Raw genomic sequence first — 21,260 nt, 5'->3', positions numbered from 1 at the left:
CCGCCCCCCCCCCCCTTCTGTTTCATATTGTTTGTGGCTTGTGGTTTTGCATCGTATTTTCAAATGTCCTTTGGTTTATCCCAAACGTATTTCTCAAGCCAATCAATTGTCTAACACACAAGCCCACGCACACACACCCACACACGTACACACACATTCACATGCGTGGAAAAAAGTATTTATCAGAACCTTTTTTTTTTTCTTCTTTTCTTTTTTTTTTTTTACAGTTTTTGAAATGACTTCATAGTCTGTATAATACACATTAAATGGTATCAGAATCACAGTTAATTTACAAAAGATATTTTGCCTGATTACTTTTTTAAGTTTACAAAAATGTTCAACCAGGCATTTTTTTTTTTTGTATTAAAAGCACACCCATACCCCTCCTCACCTCCCCCATCCCACCCAATAACAACTCCCCTCCCCCTTTCCAACCTTTCACTTTGGCCCCCCTCCCCAATGGGAAAGAAAAAACCTAAAAATGTCAACAATTTTTAAAAATCCACCAGATTTTGGGAATTTCCCTCCATTAAATCCACACGGACCTCAGTTCTGTGTTCCTCCTAGTCTCTTCCTCTCCACAGACAGAGCTGCAAGCTCCTGTGTCAACACTTGGAAAATTAATTTTGTTGGTGGATACATTCAGACTTATGGTGGATTCTTCTTTTAACCAACAGCCCAAAACTCAAAAGATTAAAAAAAAAACATACACTTCTGAGTCATTCATATATTATCCATCCTGTTGAAATCATGTTGCAGGTAACACACAGACATAAGGTACAGCTGGAAAAATGTCAGGAGCTGCTGTGTGTAAATACCATCTCCCTTTCGGCAATATAAGGGCATAAGGCCACAGCACAGAACTCAACTGGTGTTTTTGTGTTTGTTATTGTTTGCTTTGTTTTTTTTTTACATAAATGAGCAGAAAAATTAGCAAAGGAGGGAAATCGGACTGTGGAGAATGCCAGACTTCTGCTCCGGAACATTCACCACTGAGCCTAACAATCTTCACGCCACGACTTGCAGGTGGGAACCTCTCAGATTGTTGTAACTAACCAGATTGACAGCTCCATTGGTCTGCACAAAGCTGTCTCGTTCAAAGTTCTGTCAGTTGTTGTTTGTGGTGGTAGTGTGGTGAAAATGCATTACTATTGCACCCTGGAGAAGGTACTTAGCCTGAATTGTTTCAGTGGATTGCATATGAAATAATATAAGCTGTGTAAGACAATTGGTAAGTAAAATTTTATTATTTTCTGGCTTGTTATTAATATTCATGAAGGAGTGTAGTTGAAGACAGAAAGTCTCAAAGCGTATTACAGGAGCTGACTATCTGGTTTGCATGTAGAATATCTGTGGTCACAGTTCATTAGTTGGAGTATAATCGAAATGTTACTGCAAAAAACAATTGGTCATCAATCATGTTGTGTGCAAAATACAATGAGGCAAAATCCTGGCTTTTGTCTCCTTTACTTACATTTTACTAATTGATCGTGCTTATTCCTTCCTGGGAATAATATTTTACTCTTTTTTCAACAGTGTTTTAGTGGACAGCTCACTAGACTGCGCTCAGATGGTTTTGAGTTAATATTCAAGTATCGAAATACCTCATTTTAAAATCTTACCTAAGGACACACAGAAACCCTTTACAGACATTATCTCTTCCTTACCTTCAAGAAAGCACCCCCCCACACCCCTTTGCTCAAATTTAGTCCTTTCTATAAAATAAAAAAACACTTTGCAATTTATTCCAGACTTACAAGTCCCTCTATAAACTGCATATTTTAGTAATCAGTGAGGAAGTATTTCTGCTTTAGATCCAGGGTTGTGTGACCTCCTCATGTTCCAATCCTTAAAGCTTTTGAGCTGCTCCTGTCTTTTGAAGGCATTTTATAAGATTGCAGCTCCACCATCTCTGACTCCTCTCCCCTTCATTCCGTCCCCAACATTGATTATAACGTCAGAAATATCTTTAGCTGGCAAAGGGGGTTTGAACTTTCTCACCTTTCGAGAAGGAATCAATGATGTGAGTCTTTCTCAGTTTTGAATTTTGAGCATGAGTAATATGTGTTAATGTGTTTAGGGGTACAGCTTCAGATCTGTATGTGTTTAGGGGTACAGCCTCAGATCTGTATGTGTTTAGGGGTACAGCCTCAGAGCTGTTTGTGTTTAGGGGTACAGCCTCAGATCTGTATGTGTTTAGGGGTACAGCCTCAGATCTGTTTGTGTTTAGGGGTACAGCCTCAGAGCTGTTTGTGTTTAGGGGTACAGCCTCAGATCTGTATGTGTTTAGGCATACAGCCTGAGATCTGTATGTGTTTAGGGGTACAGCCTCAGATCTGTTTGTGTTTAGGGGTACAGCCTCAGATCTGTTTGTGTTTAGGGGTACAGCCTCAGATCTGTATGTGTTTAGGGGTACAGCCTCAGAGCTATATGTGTTTAGGGGTACAGCCTCAGAGCTATATGTGTTTAGGGGTACAGCCTCAGATCTGTATGTGTTTAGGGGTACAGCCTCAGATCTGTTTGTGTTTAGGGGTACAGTCTCAGAGCTGTATGTGTTTAGGGGTACAGCCTCAGATCTGTATGTATTTAAGGGTACAGCCTCAGATCTGTTTGTGTTTAGGGGTACAGCCTCATAGCTGTATGTGTTTAGGGGTACAGCCTCAGATCTGTTTGTGTTTAGGGGTACAGCCTCAGAGTTGTATGTGTTTAGGGGTACAGTCTCAGAGCTGTATGTGTTTAGGGGTACAGCCTCAGAGCTGTATGTGTTTAGGGGTACAGTCTCAGAGCTGTACATGTTCAGGGGTACAGTGTCAGGTTGCATTGACTCTACTTTCCTGGCATTAATCAAACACGCTTATCCAGAGTGATTTAGAGTGCAAACACAAGTGCAAATTCAGCCACTTAAAGGTTTACTCTAAACCATTCTTTCCCTAAAACAGAAGGCCTTCTTATTATGATTTCATAAGGGCTTTGGTTTTATTCTGTTTGAGTAATTCAGCATTTTGTTTCGTATTTCCATTCTCTATTTTGGTCCCCGTTTGCTTTCCTTATGATAAATACTTCAAATTAATTCTTTGCCATATAAATATAGGTGAAACATCTGGTTCTCAGACAGAAAATCTTTTAAGGGATTTGGTATTATTTAAGTTGTACCGCCACCCTAGGCAGGTAATTCCGAAGCAGGTAGCAGTGGTGTGATAACAGCCTTGATGCAGCTGATCTTTTGGGCCTTGGCTGAAAGACAGATCCTCCACATGTGTTCTACTCAGCCAAACTGAACCTAATGAAAGTGAATAAGGGACATTAAATGCAGAGAACTGGCTTTTTCTTTCCTTTTACATAGTATGAGTAAGTCATCATAACAGCCAATACAGGCTGGCTTCTTTAATTCTGCCCTTCCCATAAACCCTTTCCACTTTGAATGGAATCAAATTCTATAATGCTTCCAACATGGCAATCCCTCAGCCCCTCAATACCCACAGGCCCACCCCCACCCACCTGTTTGCCCCCCCCCCCCAAAAAAAAAGAAAAAGAAAAATAAAAAAATGAAAAAATGTGAACCCACAGCCCTACCTACCTACCTACCTACCTACCTAAGCCCCTCCCCTCCCTGGTCACATGACACGGTAAGGCTCTCTGGGTAGCCGCGGTTTAGTCCTGCAGCGGGTGGGCAGGTGCGTCATCAGCCCCTTCTTCAGGTCCTTGTTGAGGACGAAGCAGATGATGGGGTTGACCCCGGCCTGGGCGAAGCTCATCCACACGGTGGTGGAGAGGTAGCGGTGCGGGATGGTGCAGGCCTTGACGAACACCCGCCAGTAGCAGCCCACGATGTAGGGTGACCAGAGCACCAGGAAGAAGAGCGTGATGACGTAGAACATCCGGCCCAGGCTCTTCTCCGCCCGGAACTCCTCCATCCCCAGCAGCCGCCGGTTCTGGTTGTGCAGGTTCTGCCGGATCCCCAGCAGGGTGGGGGGCATGGGCCCCCGACCGAAGCCCGCGATCCAGTTGGCCGCCGCCTGGCCCGTGGCGCCGGGCCCGTGGAAGGTCCAGTTCTGGCTGATGGCCGGGACCATCTGCACGGGCTTCATCTTGCGGTGCTTGTACTCGAAGAGCAGCAGCTTCATGTAGACCACGTGGGTGGCCAGGATGAGCACGGCCAGCATCAGCATGAAGCCCAGCGTGTCGTTGGCCTTGAAGTAGCGGTGCTCGAAGATGCACTGGTCCTCCTCCCGGATGAACTTGTAGGTGCCCACGTCGAAGACGGGCGGGAAGGCCATGGCGACGGACAGCGTCCACACCATGCAGACCACGGCCACGCAGGTCCAGAAGGTCATGCGCTTGGAGTAGAAGCGGTGGTGGGCGATGGCCATGTAGCGTGTGACGCTGATGCAGAAGAGCATGAAGGCGGCGTGGAAGCAGAAGAGCACGGCCATGAAGGCCACCACCTTGCAGCTGAGCACGCTGTAGGTCCAGGCCGAGCCGCTGCGGATGGACACCAGGACGAAGGGGAAGCAGACGGCCGAGCGGATGGTGTCGGCCAGGCACAGGTCCAGCAGGAAGTAGTACGGGGCCTTGTGCAGGGCGCGGTCCCGCAGCACCAGCAGGGAGACCAGCAGGTTCCCCGCCAGGCTCACGCAGATGATCAGGCCCAGCAGGACCAGCTTGGCGTAGGTGGGCGCGGCCGAGGACGCCGCCCCGCCCGCCGCCCCGCCCGAGGCCCCGCCCGCCAGCGGGCTGCCGAGGTCGTCGCCCGCGCCGCTCTCACTCCCGTTGGCCATCCCGCGGTCTCCGTAGCGCCGTCCTCCCGCCTCCGAGCCGCCTCTGCCACCTCCCCTTCGCCTCCTCCTCCTCCTCCTCCTCCTCCTCCTCCCGCTGCTCTCTCCTCCGTCCTCGTGGCTGCCTGTCCTCTTCCGCTCACAACGAAGGAGTGCAGGCCCTTCTGCATCGCCCCATGTTCCCCTGATCAACCCCCGCTTTCTCTGAGTCAGGGCCTGCAAACACAAACAGACTCAGGTTACAGGGGCAGACTCCAAATAACACAAGCAGGCCTGGCCCAAGGCTTTGCAAAACCAACCGATGGTACAGAATAATAATTAAACCACTCACATTACTTAGACATATTACCGATCAATTAAGATCCTCATAAAAACACAATTAAGCAGTGGAAAGATGAAATCTGATGGATGAATTTTTGAGTGCAAACAGTCCCCTTGAACAAGTTGACAAATCCTAAATTATGTGAATTTTTAATATGCATGTAATAAATGGCGGAGATGAGTAAAGACAGAGTTACATTTTGCACATTTTATTTGTTCTGTAACGAAACCAATTACATCCAATTAAAAACTTTCAATTGACGTAGATTACTGGGGAGGGACAATATAATTGGCTGAGAAGACTCTATCGACCTCTTACTGAATTTCAGGTGAGAAAACTGCCAATGGTAAGCTGGTGTTCCATACTAGCAATGTGTGTTATAATCCTGAGCAAGTATAAAGGATGGTTAACTGGTCAACTACAGCTTTAGTCTGGGGTTTCATCTGTGATGCAGGTGCTAGTATAACTGACAGAATTAGAAGACGCAATTATTATAAAATATCTTAAACCTCATTTAGAGAATAACAATCAGCTTTGTTCACCAAACAGTCAAGAGAGCAGCAGAGCTAGGTCTGACAGAGAAGGCTAAAGAAGATCACCACTTTCATGACTTTAGCCTCCACTGAAGAAGCCAGACAGGGTGGAAAGTTGTATTAAAACTTCTTGGATATGATTACAAGATTTATCACAGAAGCAATTTAATGCTACGGCTTGAGAACTGAACGTACTGTGAGTACATAGGTGAACAGGGAAAGAAATGGGAAAGATTCACCCTCTACAGTAGCTTGTTGCCCTGTATTAATAGATGCTGTTAGCAATTAGCATTTCCTACACTCTTATGACACTGCTGTAGTCTCATAGGTACACATGCAGACCATGCTTGTAAACCAGTTGTATAGGCTGTTCAGGTGCACTATTTTCTGAAAGAGGAGTCAGAATCTCAGAGTGCATGTGTGCTCTCTGGATAATAAATCTGTCATCTTGAATACTGAGGTATTATAGGCTCTAGTGAAGAAGATACAGCTCAATGCCAGGGAGCGTATGCTGTTAAAACGCTGTGCTTCAGCTCTGTGGTCTGACCCTGAGAGCACAGTGCACCGAGCTCACCTCATGTCCTGGTGCCACTGACTCCACAGGTGTCCTCATAATAGCTGAACCCCACCTAATTGCTCACAAGCCCAGAGAGTCACAGACCACAGGGTCTGCTGGCTTTTGCTGTGCTTTAGCACTTAATAGATTCACCAAGTCATTGATTTTCTAAAGAGCACATTTACTCAGTTAGATTTGTCCACCTGGTTTCTTAGGTCTCAACTGCTAGCTAAATTTAAGGTCGGAACAAAAACCAGCAGACCCTGCAGCTCTCCAGCACCAGGGCCGGGGACCCCAGCAGACCCTGTGGCTCTCCAGGACCGGAGCCGAGGACCCCAGCAGACCCTACGGCTCTCCAGAACCAGGGCCGGGGACCCCAGCAGACCCTGCGGCTCCCCAGGACCGGAGCCGAGGACCCCAGCAGACCCTACAGTTCTCCAGAACCAGGGCCAGGGACCCCAGCAGACCCTGTGGCTCTCCAGGACCGGGGCTGGGGACCCCAGCAGACCCTGCGGCTCTCCAGGACCAAGGTAGGGAACTCCCTAATATTTCCGGCTCATTCCACCTTCAGAAATGCTCACAACATCCAGAAATGCTCACAACATCACCTCCTCTGAAACAGTGAATGGGAGCGTGCCTCCTCCGAGCGTCGGGTGCTCCACGCTGAGGAGAACCTCCGCTTTTGCCTCCCTTCTCCCTGTAAAACCCATCAGCTGTTTCCTCCACACGCTGCAGAGCTGGATCATGCCAGCTCCCATCACACTAATTACTGTGCCTGTTGCTAAGCTACAACACCTTACAACCAGTCGGGAGTGGGTGCATGATAGCATTTAGTCCCCCCCCACTCCCCCAAGAAAAAGACATGAGTAGATTTTGTATTTTATGATATGCAATTATAGATTCTGGCAGGGATTCAACCCACATTTGTTATTGTTTTTAGTTTCTGACCTTCACCAAAACAATTTTGCTGTGTGTGCTAATTTTTTCCCAAATACACAATTTCAGGTGCTCAGTAACAATCTAATGAGGGCTTCTGAAGTCAATGCTGGCATTTACTTGTAAGCATGTACTTGTAAGCATGATTTTAAAAGTTCTTTGTAAGGAAAAGCGACATTAGTCCAGTATAAATTAATTTATCCTTTGCTTTAGCCAGTGATCCATTTTTGTTAAACAAAACTAATATTAATTTTTTTGTACTTTACAGTAATTAACAAATTCTAGAAAAGAAGTTCAGATAATCAGAAGGCAAATCACTGAACACAGTTAAACATTCAGTGATGTGTGCCAGTCTTTTAGTTCACCAGAGCAAAACTCCACTTGTGATGAGGTGCAGATGGGTCACTAAAGTTATCATCACACTTAAGCTACCAAAGACATTTACATCACAAGAATTCCTGATTAAAATGGCAGGAAAAGAGGGTCACTCATTTTGAATAAAACAGTGCTTAAGTTGCACATGCCAACATTCCCTTTTTCTAAAAGTGCGTTTGTCCAGTTGCTGCACACGTGCACAAAATTACTTGACACTGATGGCTGACACGTAAGCCCCATTTTCATGAATATAAATTTCTCATTCATTCATTCACTTTGCTGGGACGTTCACTACCAGTGGTTATAACTTGGTAGCATATTCCAGTTTCCTGGAGACTGCTCAGTGCTCCCATTAGGTGAACTGACACCATGTCCATAGAAGGAAATATGAAGATACAGAAACTTTATGGAGAATTACAGCATTTAAATATTACAAAAAAGCACTGGACCCCTGCAGGTGCAGGGGAGCAGCAATGGCTGGGGGCTGCCATGAGTAGCCCTCCCCTCTTTTTAGGTGAGCGCCCCCAGTGGACCAGCGCATGGGAGAATCATGTAGGAGCTTCCTGCATTTTCTGAAATGCGCCCCATCCAAACCAGACATGGGTCAAATACGTATTTGTTTTGGATTCAAATACTTTTCTGTGCTCTGTTGATCTTGCCTGGTGTAATTGAGCCTGTCAATATGACCAGAAGGCGGGGTTTGCACTTTTTGAGAGTATTTCATTGGTTCAAATACACCAGACAAGATCAGTAAAGCTTAGAAAACTATTTGAATCTAAAATCTCTCCCAGGTCTGACCAAAACATTTGATTGGGTGAACCACTCGAGTGAGCTTGCTACAGCACACTGTGCAGTTTGAAAGATGAATCTCACAGTAACCAACCAGGTTACAAAATACAATGAATTGCGGACGCAAACAACCACAGCCATACAACTTGGAAACAGCAAGGGACCGGGATAAGGCAAGGAGGGTTTACTTTCACACTCACAAAGTCGAGATAAAATGTACTGGACACTTCCTGTCTACACACAGTCAGCACAGGCTCTTACAAGCAGACTGAGATTTTCACTCACATTTTACTCCACTCACTGCTGCTACTGTGACACCAGCCTTTCAAATCATAACCACCCTTTAATCTGCTTCTACAAGTCTGCCAAATGCAGACTCGCAGTTATACATATAATATTGTAATATAAAATGAATAAAAGAGCGCTATGATAGTAGAATATCAAATTAATAAAAGTGCCATATAATAAATGAATGAACATGCTGTATAATATTAGAATATCAAAGGAATGACAGTGATATTATAATGTCAGAATATCAAATGAAGGAACGTGCACATGCCCCAGCTGTGACAGACAGCTCCACAGGTGACCACAGGTACACAGCATGATATTTGGTGGGTTTGTCCTCCGACCGGAGTGTGCTTGTCTGAGACACCCTGTGCGCCTGTCTGAGAGACAGTGTGGGCTTGTCCCACACTAAACCAAACAAATATTACACGATCCACACTGATCCAAACAAATATTACACTACCCAAACTGATCCAAAACCATATTACACTACCCACACTGATCCAAAACCATATTACACTACCCACATTGATCCAAACACATATTAAACAACCCATATGGATCCAAACACATATTATACTACCCACACTGATCCAAACACATATTACACTACCCACACTGACCCAAACACATATTACACTACCCACATTGATCCAACCACATATTACACTACCCACGCTGACCCAAACACATATTACACTCCCCACACTGATCCAGCCACATACTACACTTCCCACACTGATCCAAACACATATTACACTACCCACACTGATCCAAAACCATATTACACTATCCACACTGATCCAGCTGCATATTACACTATCCACAATGATCCAGCTACATATTACACTACCCAAACTGATCCAAAACCATATTACACTACCCACACTGATCCAAAACCATATTACACTACCCACACTGATCCAAACACATATTACACTACCCACACTGATCCAAACACATATTACACTATCCACGCTGATGCAAACACATATGACACTACCCACACTGACCCAAACACATATTACACTACCCACATTGAACCAAACACATATTAGACTACCCACACTGACCCAAACACATATTACACTACCCACACTGATGCTAACACATATTACACAACCCACATGGATCCAAACACATAACTCTGCCAACACTGATAAAAGCACATATTATACTGATCTCAGCACATATTACACTACCAACATGCATCCAAACACATTTTACATAAACCACACAGATCCAAACCCATAGTACACTATCCACAATGATACATCCACATATTACACTACCCACACTGTTCTAAACACATATTACACAATCCATATGGATCCAAACACATTTTACACTACCCACACTGATCCAAGTACATATTGCACTACCCACACTGATGCTAGCATAGGCCAGGTACTGTTTCAGTCATAAAGCCGTTGCTCGTCTTGGCTTCCATCTATTATCAACACAGGATTTTTTGAAGGAACTGTAGTTCCTTGATTTGGTTTTAAATGCGACGCAAACCCGGTGCTGGGAGCGCAGACCCGACAGTTTGATGATAACATGCTTAAAAAATGCTGTGAAAATGAGCATTCCACGCGGGGTGAACTCGGGGTCACCGTAGGGTATTTCAGGGATAAAATGTAAGCAGATTAAAAAGAACCCAGCCAAGATGGAGAGCTTTCGTCCTCACAAAAGAACTAGATTTTGGCAGACAATAATAAATTCAGGAATATAATAGGCTGCTGAGATTGTAATAGTCGTGCGAACGGACAAAAGCTTTGTGAAAGGGTACATTTGATTTGTATTGTTCGGTGTCCGCGTCCATAACAGGTGCAACCTGCAGGGTTGCCGGCACTGGCCTTCTCCGATAGGAAGCTGCGTTAGCGCCCGCAGGCCGGAACCGAACTTCCCGATGAGCTGCGGGTTCAGCGGGGGAGAGGGAGACAAGGCCTTTGTTCAAAAATGGGAAGGAAGAGCAATATTCTTGTCTCCATGGTGTTTGCGGGATGGGGCCAACGCGGAATCCGTTAAAAAAACTGTCTATATCATATGCATGCTTTTCACATTTCCAGAACAATTACGGCCGCGTAATTGCTAGAAAACAAACGCAACCGCGGCGCTTTCAGTGAGAATACTTTAATTTATTTCTTAGGAAAGAAATATGGTAGTTCAGTTACATCGTCACAAAAATGTAGTGCACATGTACAGATGGATACGCCATCTGTGCCTCTGCATTCGCCTACTGTATGAACACCTTCGCTTACACAGCAGTAAGGGGCAGATGCTCACGCTGATAACATGGTATGGCTGGGTCTCCAAGAGACTCATGTGTAACCCACCTCCCATCTGAGGATTATTGCGAGTAATGTTTATTAGCACAGTATAAAACATACCAGCAAATGGATATATTTTAAAATAAACTATATATCCCCCGCCATTTGAATACTTGACTTCAGAAATGGAGGTGTGTGTGTTTTTAAAACTAACATCTCACTCATAGCACGCTACACACAGATGCTTTGTCTTAATACATTTATCCTACGGTAACGCATTTGGCTGAAGGCCGGGGTTTGCGCTGAAATGATGCTCATAAAAACAGTGAGAGAATGTCATAGGAAATTTAACGCAATGCCTTACCTGGTTATCTTGTGCTCTGGTCGACACAAAAGGCTTCAAATTCAGATCCAGGCCTTTTTAGTGGTTAGTTGCAGTTAATGTAGGAGTAGAAAAGCCTTATTCTTGGCAACGGGAAGAGCCACAGAGAAGTATATGGTGATTTAAATATCTTAAACACGCCATATCGTCCTTTCTAAGGCAAACTCAAACACAAAAAACACATATGGGATAAACTGAATCAGCTACAATGAACAAGTCTCTAGTCTCATTCAAGCTGTTCAGAAAAATCCGTTAAAATGGACCAAACCCCGCGGGAAAGGTATTTTATTGCAATGACACTTATGTCCGTTGCGGGTATTTTCATTTAAGTGCCTCGAAATAAAATCGTTTTAATGAACAAAAAATTGCGTTTCCTCTTCTTTCGTGTGCATGTCATGTCTTCGGAATTCCCATAAATCTCAGCTTTCTATCCAACGGTGGAAACAACAGTAGCCAAAAATTAAACCAGTAAAGCATAATAGAAAATCACATATTTAAAAAAGGCTGATTATATGTGGATACATATCAGTGTTCTTCCTTTGGAGCGGGTGCCCACACCTGGGCCACATTTTTATAGAAGTAATCTATCCCAGAATAATAATCAAAAGAAAGGCGCAGCAACAAACGCAAGGATATAGCCTACGGTCCGTATCTGCCCCAAGCCTTTGTCGCATGCGTTCGTTTTTTATTACCATATTTAACACACAATACAACGTTAATCCACTCCATGTTCTTTCACGATCGGGAGAATCTTCGTGTTCCTGTCCATCTTCGAGCGCATCCAGTTGTGTTCGCAGGCGCATGTGAATATACGTGCACGCGGCGCCTGAGAAGGCACCCCATGTATTTACAAAGCCCACGCCTGTTTCTCCCTGGCTGCGCCGAAAGAGACACCGTTAACGAATCCTATCGTGGTCTTCTTTTTCCTGTCTGCCGCCACAATGTATTTATTAGGTATACATCGAAAAATGAAGAAAAGTGATCAAGATGTTTGTACTGCTGATTTTTGAAAGGGCGGCTCTTGAAATTCGGCTTTCCTCGGCTAACTTCGTGGGCAGATTCTGAGGGAGAATGTCTCATGCCCATTGGACACCCACGCTGCCCCAGCCACCCGGATACTCATTGCACCATTAGAAAATAATACAGCGGTGGTCATTCTGTGACTCCATTAAGAAATTCCCGATTGAGAACTCGCTGACGGATCGTGTAACTTTAAATTTCCGACCATGCAAAAATGCAAATGCTTTATAATCAGATACAAAAATTATATACTCTGTGTGTTTGTGGGTGAGTGTTGACACAGTGACCTGCAAATTTATCAAACATGTAATTTTGTCAGCACGACTTACAATTGCTTCCATGTTTTTTTGTAAGCAGTAATTGAGTACACCATAACGATATAATAAATAAATATACTGTAAAATAGCAAGAGATCCAGCTGAATATGAATGTAGTAATGAGCCAGAAATAGGGAGTGCTCCCTGGTGCAAATACTTTACAAACTGAACTGGAAATTATGGAGGCACTACAGTATATATAAACCAGACGTTAGAAATATAATAATAATAATAATAATAATACATATTTTCTGCTGCTTTTTTTGTTGAACTGCAAAGCTGATTAGGCTAGTCGTTGCTGGAGGTCTCCCATCCAGCTATTAAGACAGCCCACACCTGCTGAGCTTGAACCATTGAGCAGGAGCAGGGTGCATGGCGGTGTGGCTGCTGGCCCGGTATGCTGTAGAAGCTACTGTGTGCCATAGAAGCCTCCCCCTATACACTATATTAGCCTCTCCCTGTATGCTACAGTAGCCTCCCCCTGTACACTATAATAGCCTCTCCCAGTATGCTATAGTAGCCTCTCCCTTGATGCTATAGTTGCCTCCCATAAACCATAGCTCCTCATATGGAGGCATGTGGAGGTGGTTCAGCACCATGGACAGCATCATTACTTTGCCCTCTTTTTAGTACAAGGTGGCTGTTGAATTGAAAAATCTTTGTTGCAAAAATTACCTCAAGTTGATCTGTGAGTGTTTCTTTAGCACCACCTGGTGGTGAAGACAGTATTTGTATATTCTATATTCTCACATTCGTATCCACCTCCTTGTTTTCAAGGCACTCAGAAGTTAGTCACTGACCCTGCTTGTGTTGAATGTTCACTCCTGATGCTGTACTGCTTTGGAAAATGCTCTGAATATGAGCATCTGCCAAATCTAAAATTGTAAATTTATATAGCTCTGAGTAGGAGTGCTGATCTAGGATCAGTCTTGCCTTTCAGCTTGCAGTGAATACGATCAGGGTATGGAGAGGGGTCCACTGATCCTAGATCATCATTAGGTCAGTTGTGTGTGTGTGTGTGTGTGCATATGTGTATGAGTAGTAGTAATGATAATAATAATAATAATAATAATAATAATAATAATAATAATAATAATAATAATAATAATGCAGTTACAAGAGCATAATCAAGAGATTTATCAAGCAAGTTAGTAACCATCATTTGATAATTTAGCTGGGAAGGCTTTTAACACTAGAAGTACATTGATAAACTTGAACATGTGCAGTGGTGTGAAAATCCTTATTCCTCCTTCCCAAAAGTGGTGTGGCATGTGTAAATTCAAGTAGACTGAAGACCAAGTGGCAAGGTAGCTTCCATACCATGGATTATGCAGAATCCATAGTCCTGTACAATGGGATGTCACAAAAACAGTTTTTGGAATCATATCTTTTTTAAATGCTTTCCCCACTTTTTCTCCCAGATTCGGAATTTGGAATGCGCTCGCTAGCACAGCCTCTACTATCCAATCAGGAGAGTGCAGACAAGCATGTGTTCTCTTCTGATGCATGTGGTGTCAGCTGCCACTTCTTTTGAGGAAGACACTTCATGTGCAGCTCAGCAGGCCAACGTGCAGGTGTCTGATCCACCAGCAGGGGTCGCTGTTGCTCAGTGAGACACTGTCATCCCAGCCAACTGAACACCGCCCCACCCCCCGCCCCAATCCTTCAGTGACCCCAGAGCCAACTGTGGCTGTCATTGGGCACAGCCTGCACTCAGTACCAGACCAATGGGCCACAGCACACATTGTAACAGAGCCTTAACAGGTACCAGACCATGGGGCCCATCCTCACACTGGAACAGAGTCTTAACAGTTACCAGACCGTGGGGCCCATGCTCACACTGGAACAGAGCCTTAACAGAGGCCTGAGCCCTGACAGGATGAATCTCCCAGCAGCCACCTCTCTGATTTTTTTTAAAACATTGTGGAAGAATATATTTGGATATATTAGGAGGATAAAGCCACCTGAGATTTAACACCTTGTTTCCTAGAGGGTCCTGTGAAGGTCAGCTGAGCTGTAGACACAGGGCTACATATAAACTATGAAACTGTAGGATAATGAACGGCATAGAATTAGAAAGGCATATTGGGAACTTGAGGACATTATGGAGTCCCCTCACACATTGTAATAAGCACAGTTTGACATTAATCATACATTTAAAATAAATAAGTTGTCTTCATTACCAAGGCAAGTATTATGACCTCAGTGATAAATATTTACTCATTTCAGTCTTCGTCATCTCAGCAGAAAATACCAGATGGTTCCACCAGCTCAGGAATGCCAGGAGCATTCGGCTACCTGCGGCAGTAAATTGTAATCTACCTTCCAGGCACCAGGGGTGTTGCAGCATCCCATCCAAATTAGCGGTGAACCGTTTTGTTTTGGCCTGACACGGCATCGCTCTGATGTGCTTTCACGCCGAAGACAGCAGCTGTCTGAACCACTGGATTAACATGGGACACAGATGGCCTAACAGAAATGGGAATAAAATAAAACAGACTGTGTGATAGATAGAGGTGCTTTCCACAACTGTGGAAGTATAAAAGTTCTGAATGCACTTGACTGGGTTATAATAACACCCTTATTTAACACATGTTCATTTAACAAGGTGCACTGACTATTTTACTGCCAGTGTTAGGGAAAGATGGGGTTGCCTCCCTTAGGAACACTGCTGATTTACTGATGAATTAGAATGCATTTGCATATTTACCAAAGTATTTGGATTATAATTATATATTGTTCATGCTTAAGCCAACACACCTTTGGGAGAAATTAACTGTAACTGTGTGTCTATTAAGGGTGTGCATAGATGTCATTATCTGTATCTGTATCTGTATCTGTTTTTTTTCCTTCCAGTCCAGGTTTTTTATTCTTCCAGTCCAATTTGTTTTCTTCCAGTCCAGGTTTTTTTTCTTCCAGTCCTGTTTTTTTTTCTTCCAGTCCTGTTTTCTTTTCTTCCAGTTCAGTTTTTTTTCCTGTTCAGTTTTTTTTTCTTCCAGTGCAAGTTTTTTTTCTTCATCCAGTCCAGTTTTTTTTATTCCAGTCCAGGTTTTTTTTTTTTCTTCCACTCCAGTTTTTTTCTTTTACTCCAATTGTTTTTTTTATTCCAGTCCAGGCTTTTTTTGCAGTTCAGTTTTTTATTCCAGTCCAGGTTTTTTTTCAGTATAGTTTTTTTTTATTCCAGTCCAGGTTTTTTTTTCTTCCAGTCCAGTTTTTTTATTCCAGTCCAGGTTTTTTTTTTTTTTTGCATCTCAAAAAGACGCACATACTGGAATAGGCACATGGCAGTCCACCTAAAGCGGCAAAAGTGCCATATGTTAGCCAACTTCCAAAATGTCATGCCTTCTGCCCTTATGATGCATCGCGTGCAGCGCTCCACCTGCCACTAGTAAAGCCATATTCTCCATACAGAATAGCCGACAATATTTTCAGCCAATTTAGGTTTAAATGGGACTGCGCCTATTTGGTTCTAAACAAACAGCAATTTTATTTTTCTGACGACGAGACAATGACTTGCCATTTGTCTGGCAGCTGGCGGGTGGAACTGTGGGCTTCTGAACACTGATCTTGCTTGCTCCCTCTTCTGTAGCCCGACACCGTGACTTCGCCGCTATGCGCGACCTTTTCGGCGACGTTAGGAGCTCGGGTTATTAGAAGCTCCGGGATATTTTCATTCAAGACCTAAAGTGAAAGAAGTGCGTGGCTCGCCCTTGGATAAGTCTTGATAGAGACCGGTCAAAAACAGGCTCTCTAAATCGATAATTCGAGGCCCACGCGCAGAAAGGATTCTGTAGCCTGTTGTCACGTCCACATTCTAACCTCACGCGAGAGAAATTGTACAAACTGCCGGAGCAATGACAGAGTGCGTCAGGATTCTATACACAGACCTTGAAAATAAAGGCTTTCATTCAACAGTCTATTGTCCACGTTTCTTTTTATTATGTGCAATGGGCCACCTGGGCCTGCGTGGGCTTCTTCACATTGAACGGCCTCATTAAAAAACAAATAAATTAACAAAGACATTGGTGTATTTGTCTTTTTATTTTTTGTTTTTGTAGTACAGGTCGTTATTTTTTGTTTTTGTTTTTATGAGTGGTCAAGTTATGACCAATTTTACACTTTATGCTGTGTATTATCCAATATGGAAATGCATTTTTTTGACAGAGAATATTGAGTGGCTCAGACATTTGGTGGCCTGTTAAATGACTATGTGTCAATATGACAAGGATAAACATATTATGTATTTATACTGTATGTTGTTGGAAGTGTAGTGGTAGATATTAATTTGCATTACTCCGTCCATTTTTAGTTTCTGTTTACATCAGAAATTCAGGTGGTATTGACTATTGATATGAAAAAAGATTCCCTTTATGGCAGAAGTTACTTGATATTCTTGGGAATAATCTTTTTAATACAGTTTTGGCTTAGAAGGGTCATTCTGTGTTGTAGAAATGGGCAGTCCTCTGGTATAATCAGATGTCTTAAACAACCAGAGGCCTGCCCATTTCTACATTCTCACATTAGGAGAAAGAAAATTTATTTAAGGACATTTATCATGAACAATACCTATGCAACAAATATGTAACGATGTAAAAAAATGCCAACCAGTGAAAATACTAATATTTTAAATATCTCATTTTCCATTGAGATTGATTGAAATCATCTTTATTCATCAACCATGGTGAAATAATTTTAAAAATAATGTGAGGACATTTATTCTGAAAAATGTTTCAATGAAAAATCAAAAATACATAATACTATATTCTTATATCCAAAAAGTGACAAAAATGCCAAAACTTAAATTGTCAAGTTTTTCTTTGGATAAATGGGAAATTTTGTTAAGTTATACAACATGCTGTCCTAGCTACACCCTAGTGTCAGTTATCCCTAAAGTACAATTAGTTTCACATGGAATATAGTGAATTGCACACTGATTGTGTCTCATTTTGAATTAAACACAACTTTGTAACTTTGTTAATTTCATTTGAATGTAATGGAGACAAGACATGACATGATCTTGGGGTGATTTTCAAGCAATGCCAAATACATTTACTTTAAATCTTGTTTCCAAAAGTGGTTCCAAACCAAAGAAGATAAAATAATGTATTTCTGTGTGAATGTGTGCAGTTAGTTGGATACTTGATTTGTCAGAAAGCAACACACTCACGAACACCATGTTATTTACTCTGTAAAGCACCAGCACAGTTTCTTTGACCTTGACTACTATGGGCACGGACTTCTAGAAGGCACATCGTCATATGATCTTACACACACTCCTGAGCTCCTGAGCTCACTCACTGAAATACAGACTCGCAGAATGCGAGGCCTTGATCTCTGACATCTTATCTTACAAATGTTCATTTTCTTTTCTGTAGTTCCTGCATTTCTTTCATGTAGAGGCCCTTGGCACTCACTGTGGGGCCAAATCCCCCATTCACTGCCGAGAGTTGAATTCAGCGAAGTTTGAGTTGTACAGCGCCTTTTTTACAGAGATGCTGTTACAAAACACCTTACAGAAAAACAGGAAATAAACAGAAACTGTACATTTATGTTCTGCAGATTTCTGTCCTGCGGTTGCTGTTCTGATCCTTTACTGAAATGTACCTGGTGCTGTTTTTAGGGGGGTTTTCCCTGTGGTTTTATTGGCTTGACTTTGCTGGTGCTCATGTAATGGATACCCTTTCAAGGACAGTATCAGAGCATGAGCTCTTTTTATGGTAGCTGGAGTGACTCCCTGGCTCCTCCCACTTCCGCCTAAATGATCTAAAGGAGTTTCTCTACATTTCTCTTTAATAATAACAACAAAAATTCCCAATGGGTGTTTATTTTGCTGCCACCCACTAGGTTACATTATATTGTGTTTGTTCTGATTTCGCACATCTGCAAGATTGCATCCCAACACGCTGCGTGGTGCAGTGGTAGGATCATGAAGGCACGTGTATATCAGGTTTGTTTTTTTAGACCAATATTGCCAAAACTCTATATGAATTATCGTATGTCCAGGTCAGGGCTTTGTCGTGAGGCGTTCAGTGTTCTACTTAAAGGGGTTCACTTTGGTGTAGCACAAGTCATTTTTGTGGAGCTTGCCACATATTATGCATGTATTTGCATGGTGTGAATACTAGCAGCATCAGATGTCCCTGTTGACCGTTCGCGGCAGTTCACGACCGTACATCACCGTTCCTCCTGGTTTCCCAGTTCACTCCCATTCGTTTTGCAGGACCTCACCAAAATGAACCGTTTTAAAATGCAAACTAACTAGGGAGGATAATTGGTCGATAAAAGTGAGTACTAATGTCAAGCGATCGCAGGTTTTTTGGATATCTAATGTATTTTCGACATGAGAACATCTGGAAAAAGCGATATAATCCAGTTTGTGAGATCCAGAAGAATCCTGCCATTTCAGAGAACACCCGTTTGTGACAGAAACTACTCCTAATCTCAGAAAATTTGCTACGCATTTTACACATGGACCCTGACACATACAGTACAATGCCCATGTGACCCCTGAAGAGCTCTCCTGGGATTTGACATAAGATGTACAACAGAAGTAGGTGTTTGGGATCTCAGGGATAAATTAGTTACCTGCACAGTAATTATGCTGTAGGGCTTTCTCTATAAGTGGTGAATCCAAATTCCTTTGTTTTATTGAATCCAGGTTTTGGGTTATTTTCCTCAAAAATTAAGCAATTTATGAACGGAATAATTGGCTGCTAATTGCTAATCTTGTCTTGTGGCATACAATTTTTTTCCCCCTCAGTCAATCTTGACATCTTTATTCATTATTAAACAACAACAACAACAACATTAATAATAATAATAGTCTTAACGAATGCTTAAAGTAATAATGGAAGGATTATAACTTTGAGTGGTATACTCAAGGCAGAACTAGCTGCAGACACAACTCTGCCAAAATGGAGGGAAAGACATGGATGCACATAAGATTATTAGACACACAAAGCTGTCCTGGAACATATAGCACTGCCCACACAGAAAAAAAAAGTAATTCCATGGTGCAAAGGCTCATGGGAGAACAGAGTAATTCGGTAACAGTGTTTACTGCAGTGAAATTTCTAAAGCACTGAAGTCTGCATTTTCCCAAGGCACTATGGTGTAAATATTTACACTGCTTCACTGTGACAAAGTGCGGTAATACAAGGTGTCACGCAGAGCAATAAAAGTGCACTGTGCATGGAAACTCATTAATGGTTAATCAGAAGAATGATGAATGATTTGAAAACGAAAGTGTAAAATGAGAAACGCAAAGACAGGTTTAGGATTTGATGGGAGTTTATGTGCTCAAAAACATTTCTCTTTTGTCTCACACACGAACACTGCAAATGCACACAGACTTTCTCCCAAGCATTGTCATAAAACCCCTTTAGCACAGATGGAAATGTCATCATTTTCACAGTAGTCGTACAGTAAAAACATCCATGCATTCTCAGCATACAGGGCAAAATGTCTTCTCAGCACAGGATGAACCAAATATTTTGGATAATAAAACTTATAAAACATGCAGTTCTGCCTGGGCAGACCCAAACCCCTTCCTCCTTTTACACAACTGGGTTACAGAAGGACTGTATCTGAAACAGCCTCCTAACTACGGGTCCTCAAAATATGTACTGTCTACATATACTGCCTACTGTTTAGTGTGTATTGTTTAGTACACGATGGGCAGTATGCAAAAAATATCCTCCATACTGTTTTCCAATGGTACTGCGGAAGTTTCGTAAGACATCCTTGCAGTAAAAAGGCTACATTTAGAGAAAATTTCACTTACTTAACCTTCTCATCCAGTGTACTCAACATATATACTCAATAGCAGGAAAGTAAGCTCTTTCTGACATAGTCCAAGTCTAACAGAACTGAGGACATGCTTACCATTCCACCGCATCCAGAAGACTTCGCCAATGTTTAAGAGTGGAGACCGGATGTTATTTCAAAAAAAAAAAAAAGAAGGCATTTCCTGTCTCTAATACAGAGAACACTTGCCATGTCTTCATTCTCCTGAGTTCCAATAGTCCCACCGTCTCAGCCTTGACGTTCCAGTCCAACAACTTGCATTGACTCAGACTACTCCTTTACCCAGTTCCTGGCTCCATCATACTACACAGACCAGTAAAGCCAAGGAGGTTTATACAGGTGGAGAATATGCCATCTGGAGGATCTGGTGCCCGCCTCAACACTGATATTTGCATCATGATTCGACCAGAGCAGGAATGAACCTGCAACCTACCCCAAAGAGAGAATGACTGGAGAGCAGGGCAAGAGGGCAACAGTCCCAGTGAATCTTCACTGTAACAACGGGAGAACAATATGAAATTACTGGCCTATATTCAGGTAACATGTGTCTTTAACTTTTACCTGCAATTAAAAGAGAGTGTCAGAATCAAAATTAAGGGTGAATCGAGGACATACTATCGTGTCAAGGACAGGCCCCCAGAAAACAATGTCAGCAGCCTTCTATAGACCTCCTTAGCTTAGCTCCTTAGCTTGTCCTTCTCACTTACCCACAACTCAAGTCAAATGTTTGTGTTAAACGCACTCCGTTCACATACCACATATCCCAATCACATACATCAATATTCACAAGAGAAACTTCCCACTAAAGGCAAATTGTAGTGATTACCGTTATGAATGCTTTGCATGTCCAACCAAGCACTTTTCCTGGGTATAATTTAATTTCAGTTTCCA

General features: G+C 42.7%; 1 protein-coding gene across 1 annotated transcript; it reads right to left on the bottom strand.

Annotated features, from left to right (window-relative positions):
* Window positions 1-3,563: 3,563 nt before the first annotated feature.
* Window positions 3,564-12,297, bottom strand: LOC118210874 (probable G-protein coupled receptor 173). Its single transcript, XM_035387347.1, has 2 exons — window positions 11,209-12,297; window positions 3,564-4,991 (listed from the first exon to the last, which is right to left on the bottom strand). Exon 2 carries the CDS (start codon window positions 4,776-4,778, stop codon window positions 3,615-3,617), a length of 1,164 nt encoding a protein of 387 aa, XP_035243238.1. The 5' UTR covers window positions 4,779-4,991; window positions 11,209-12,297; the 3' UTR covers window positions 3,564-3,614.
* Between the last annotated feature and the right edge of the window lie 8,963 nt (window positions 12,298-21,260).

Source organism: Anguilla anguilla, chromosome 13 (genome assembly GCF_013347855.1).
Source record: "Anguilla anguilla isolate fAngAng1 chromosome 13, fAngAng1.pri, whole genome shotgun sequence".
Classification (NCBI taxonomy): Eukaryota; Metazoa; Chordata; class Actinopteri; order Anguilliformes; family Anguillidae; genus Anguilla; species Anguilla anguilla.
Note: the sequence above shows the minus strand (reverse complement) of the source record. Positions and strands in the feature narration are given on the sequence as shown.

Excerpts from the sequence above, each read along its gene's own strand:
- LOC118210874 (XM_035387347.1), bottom strand. The coding sequence starts at position 4,778 with ATGGCCAACGGGAGTGAGAGCGGCGCGGGCGACGACCTCGGCAGCCCG.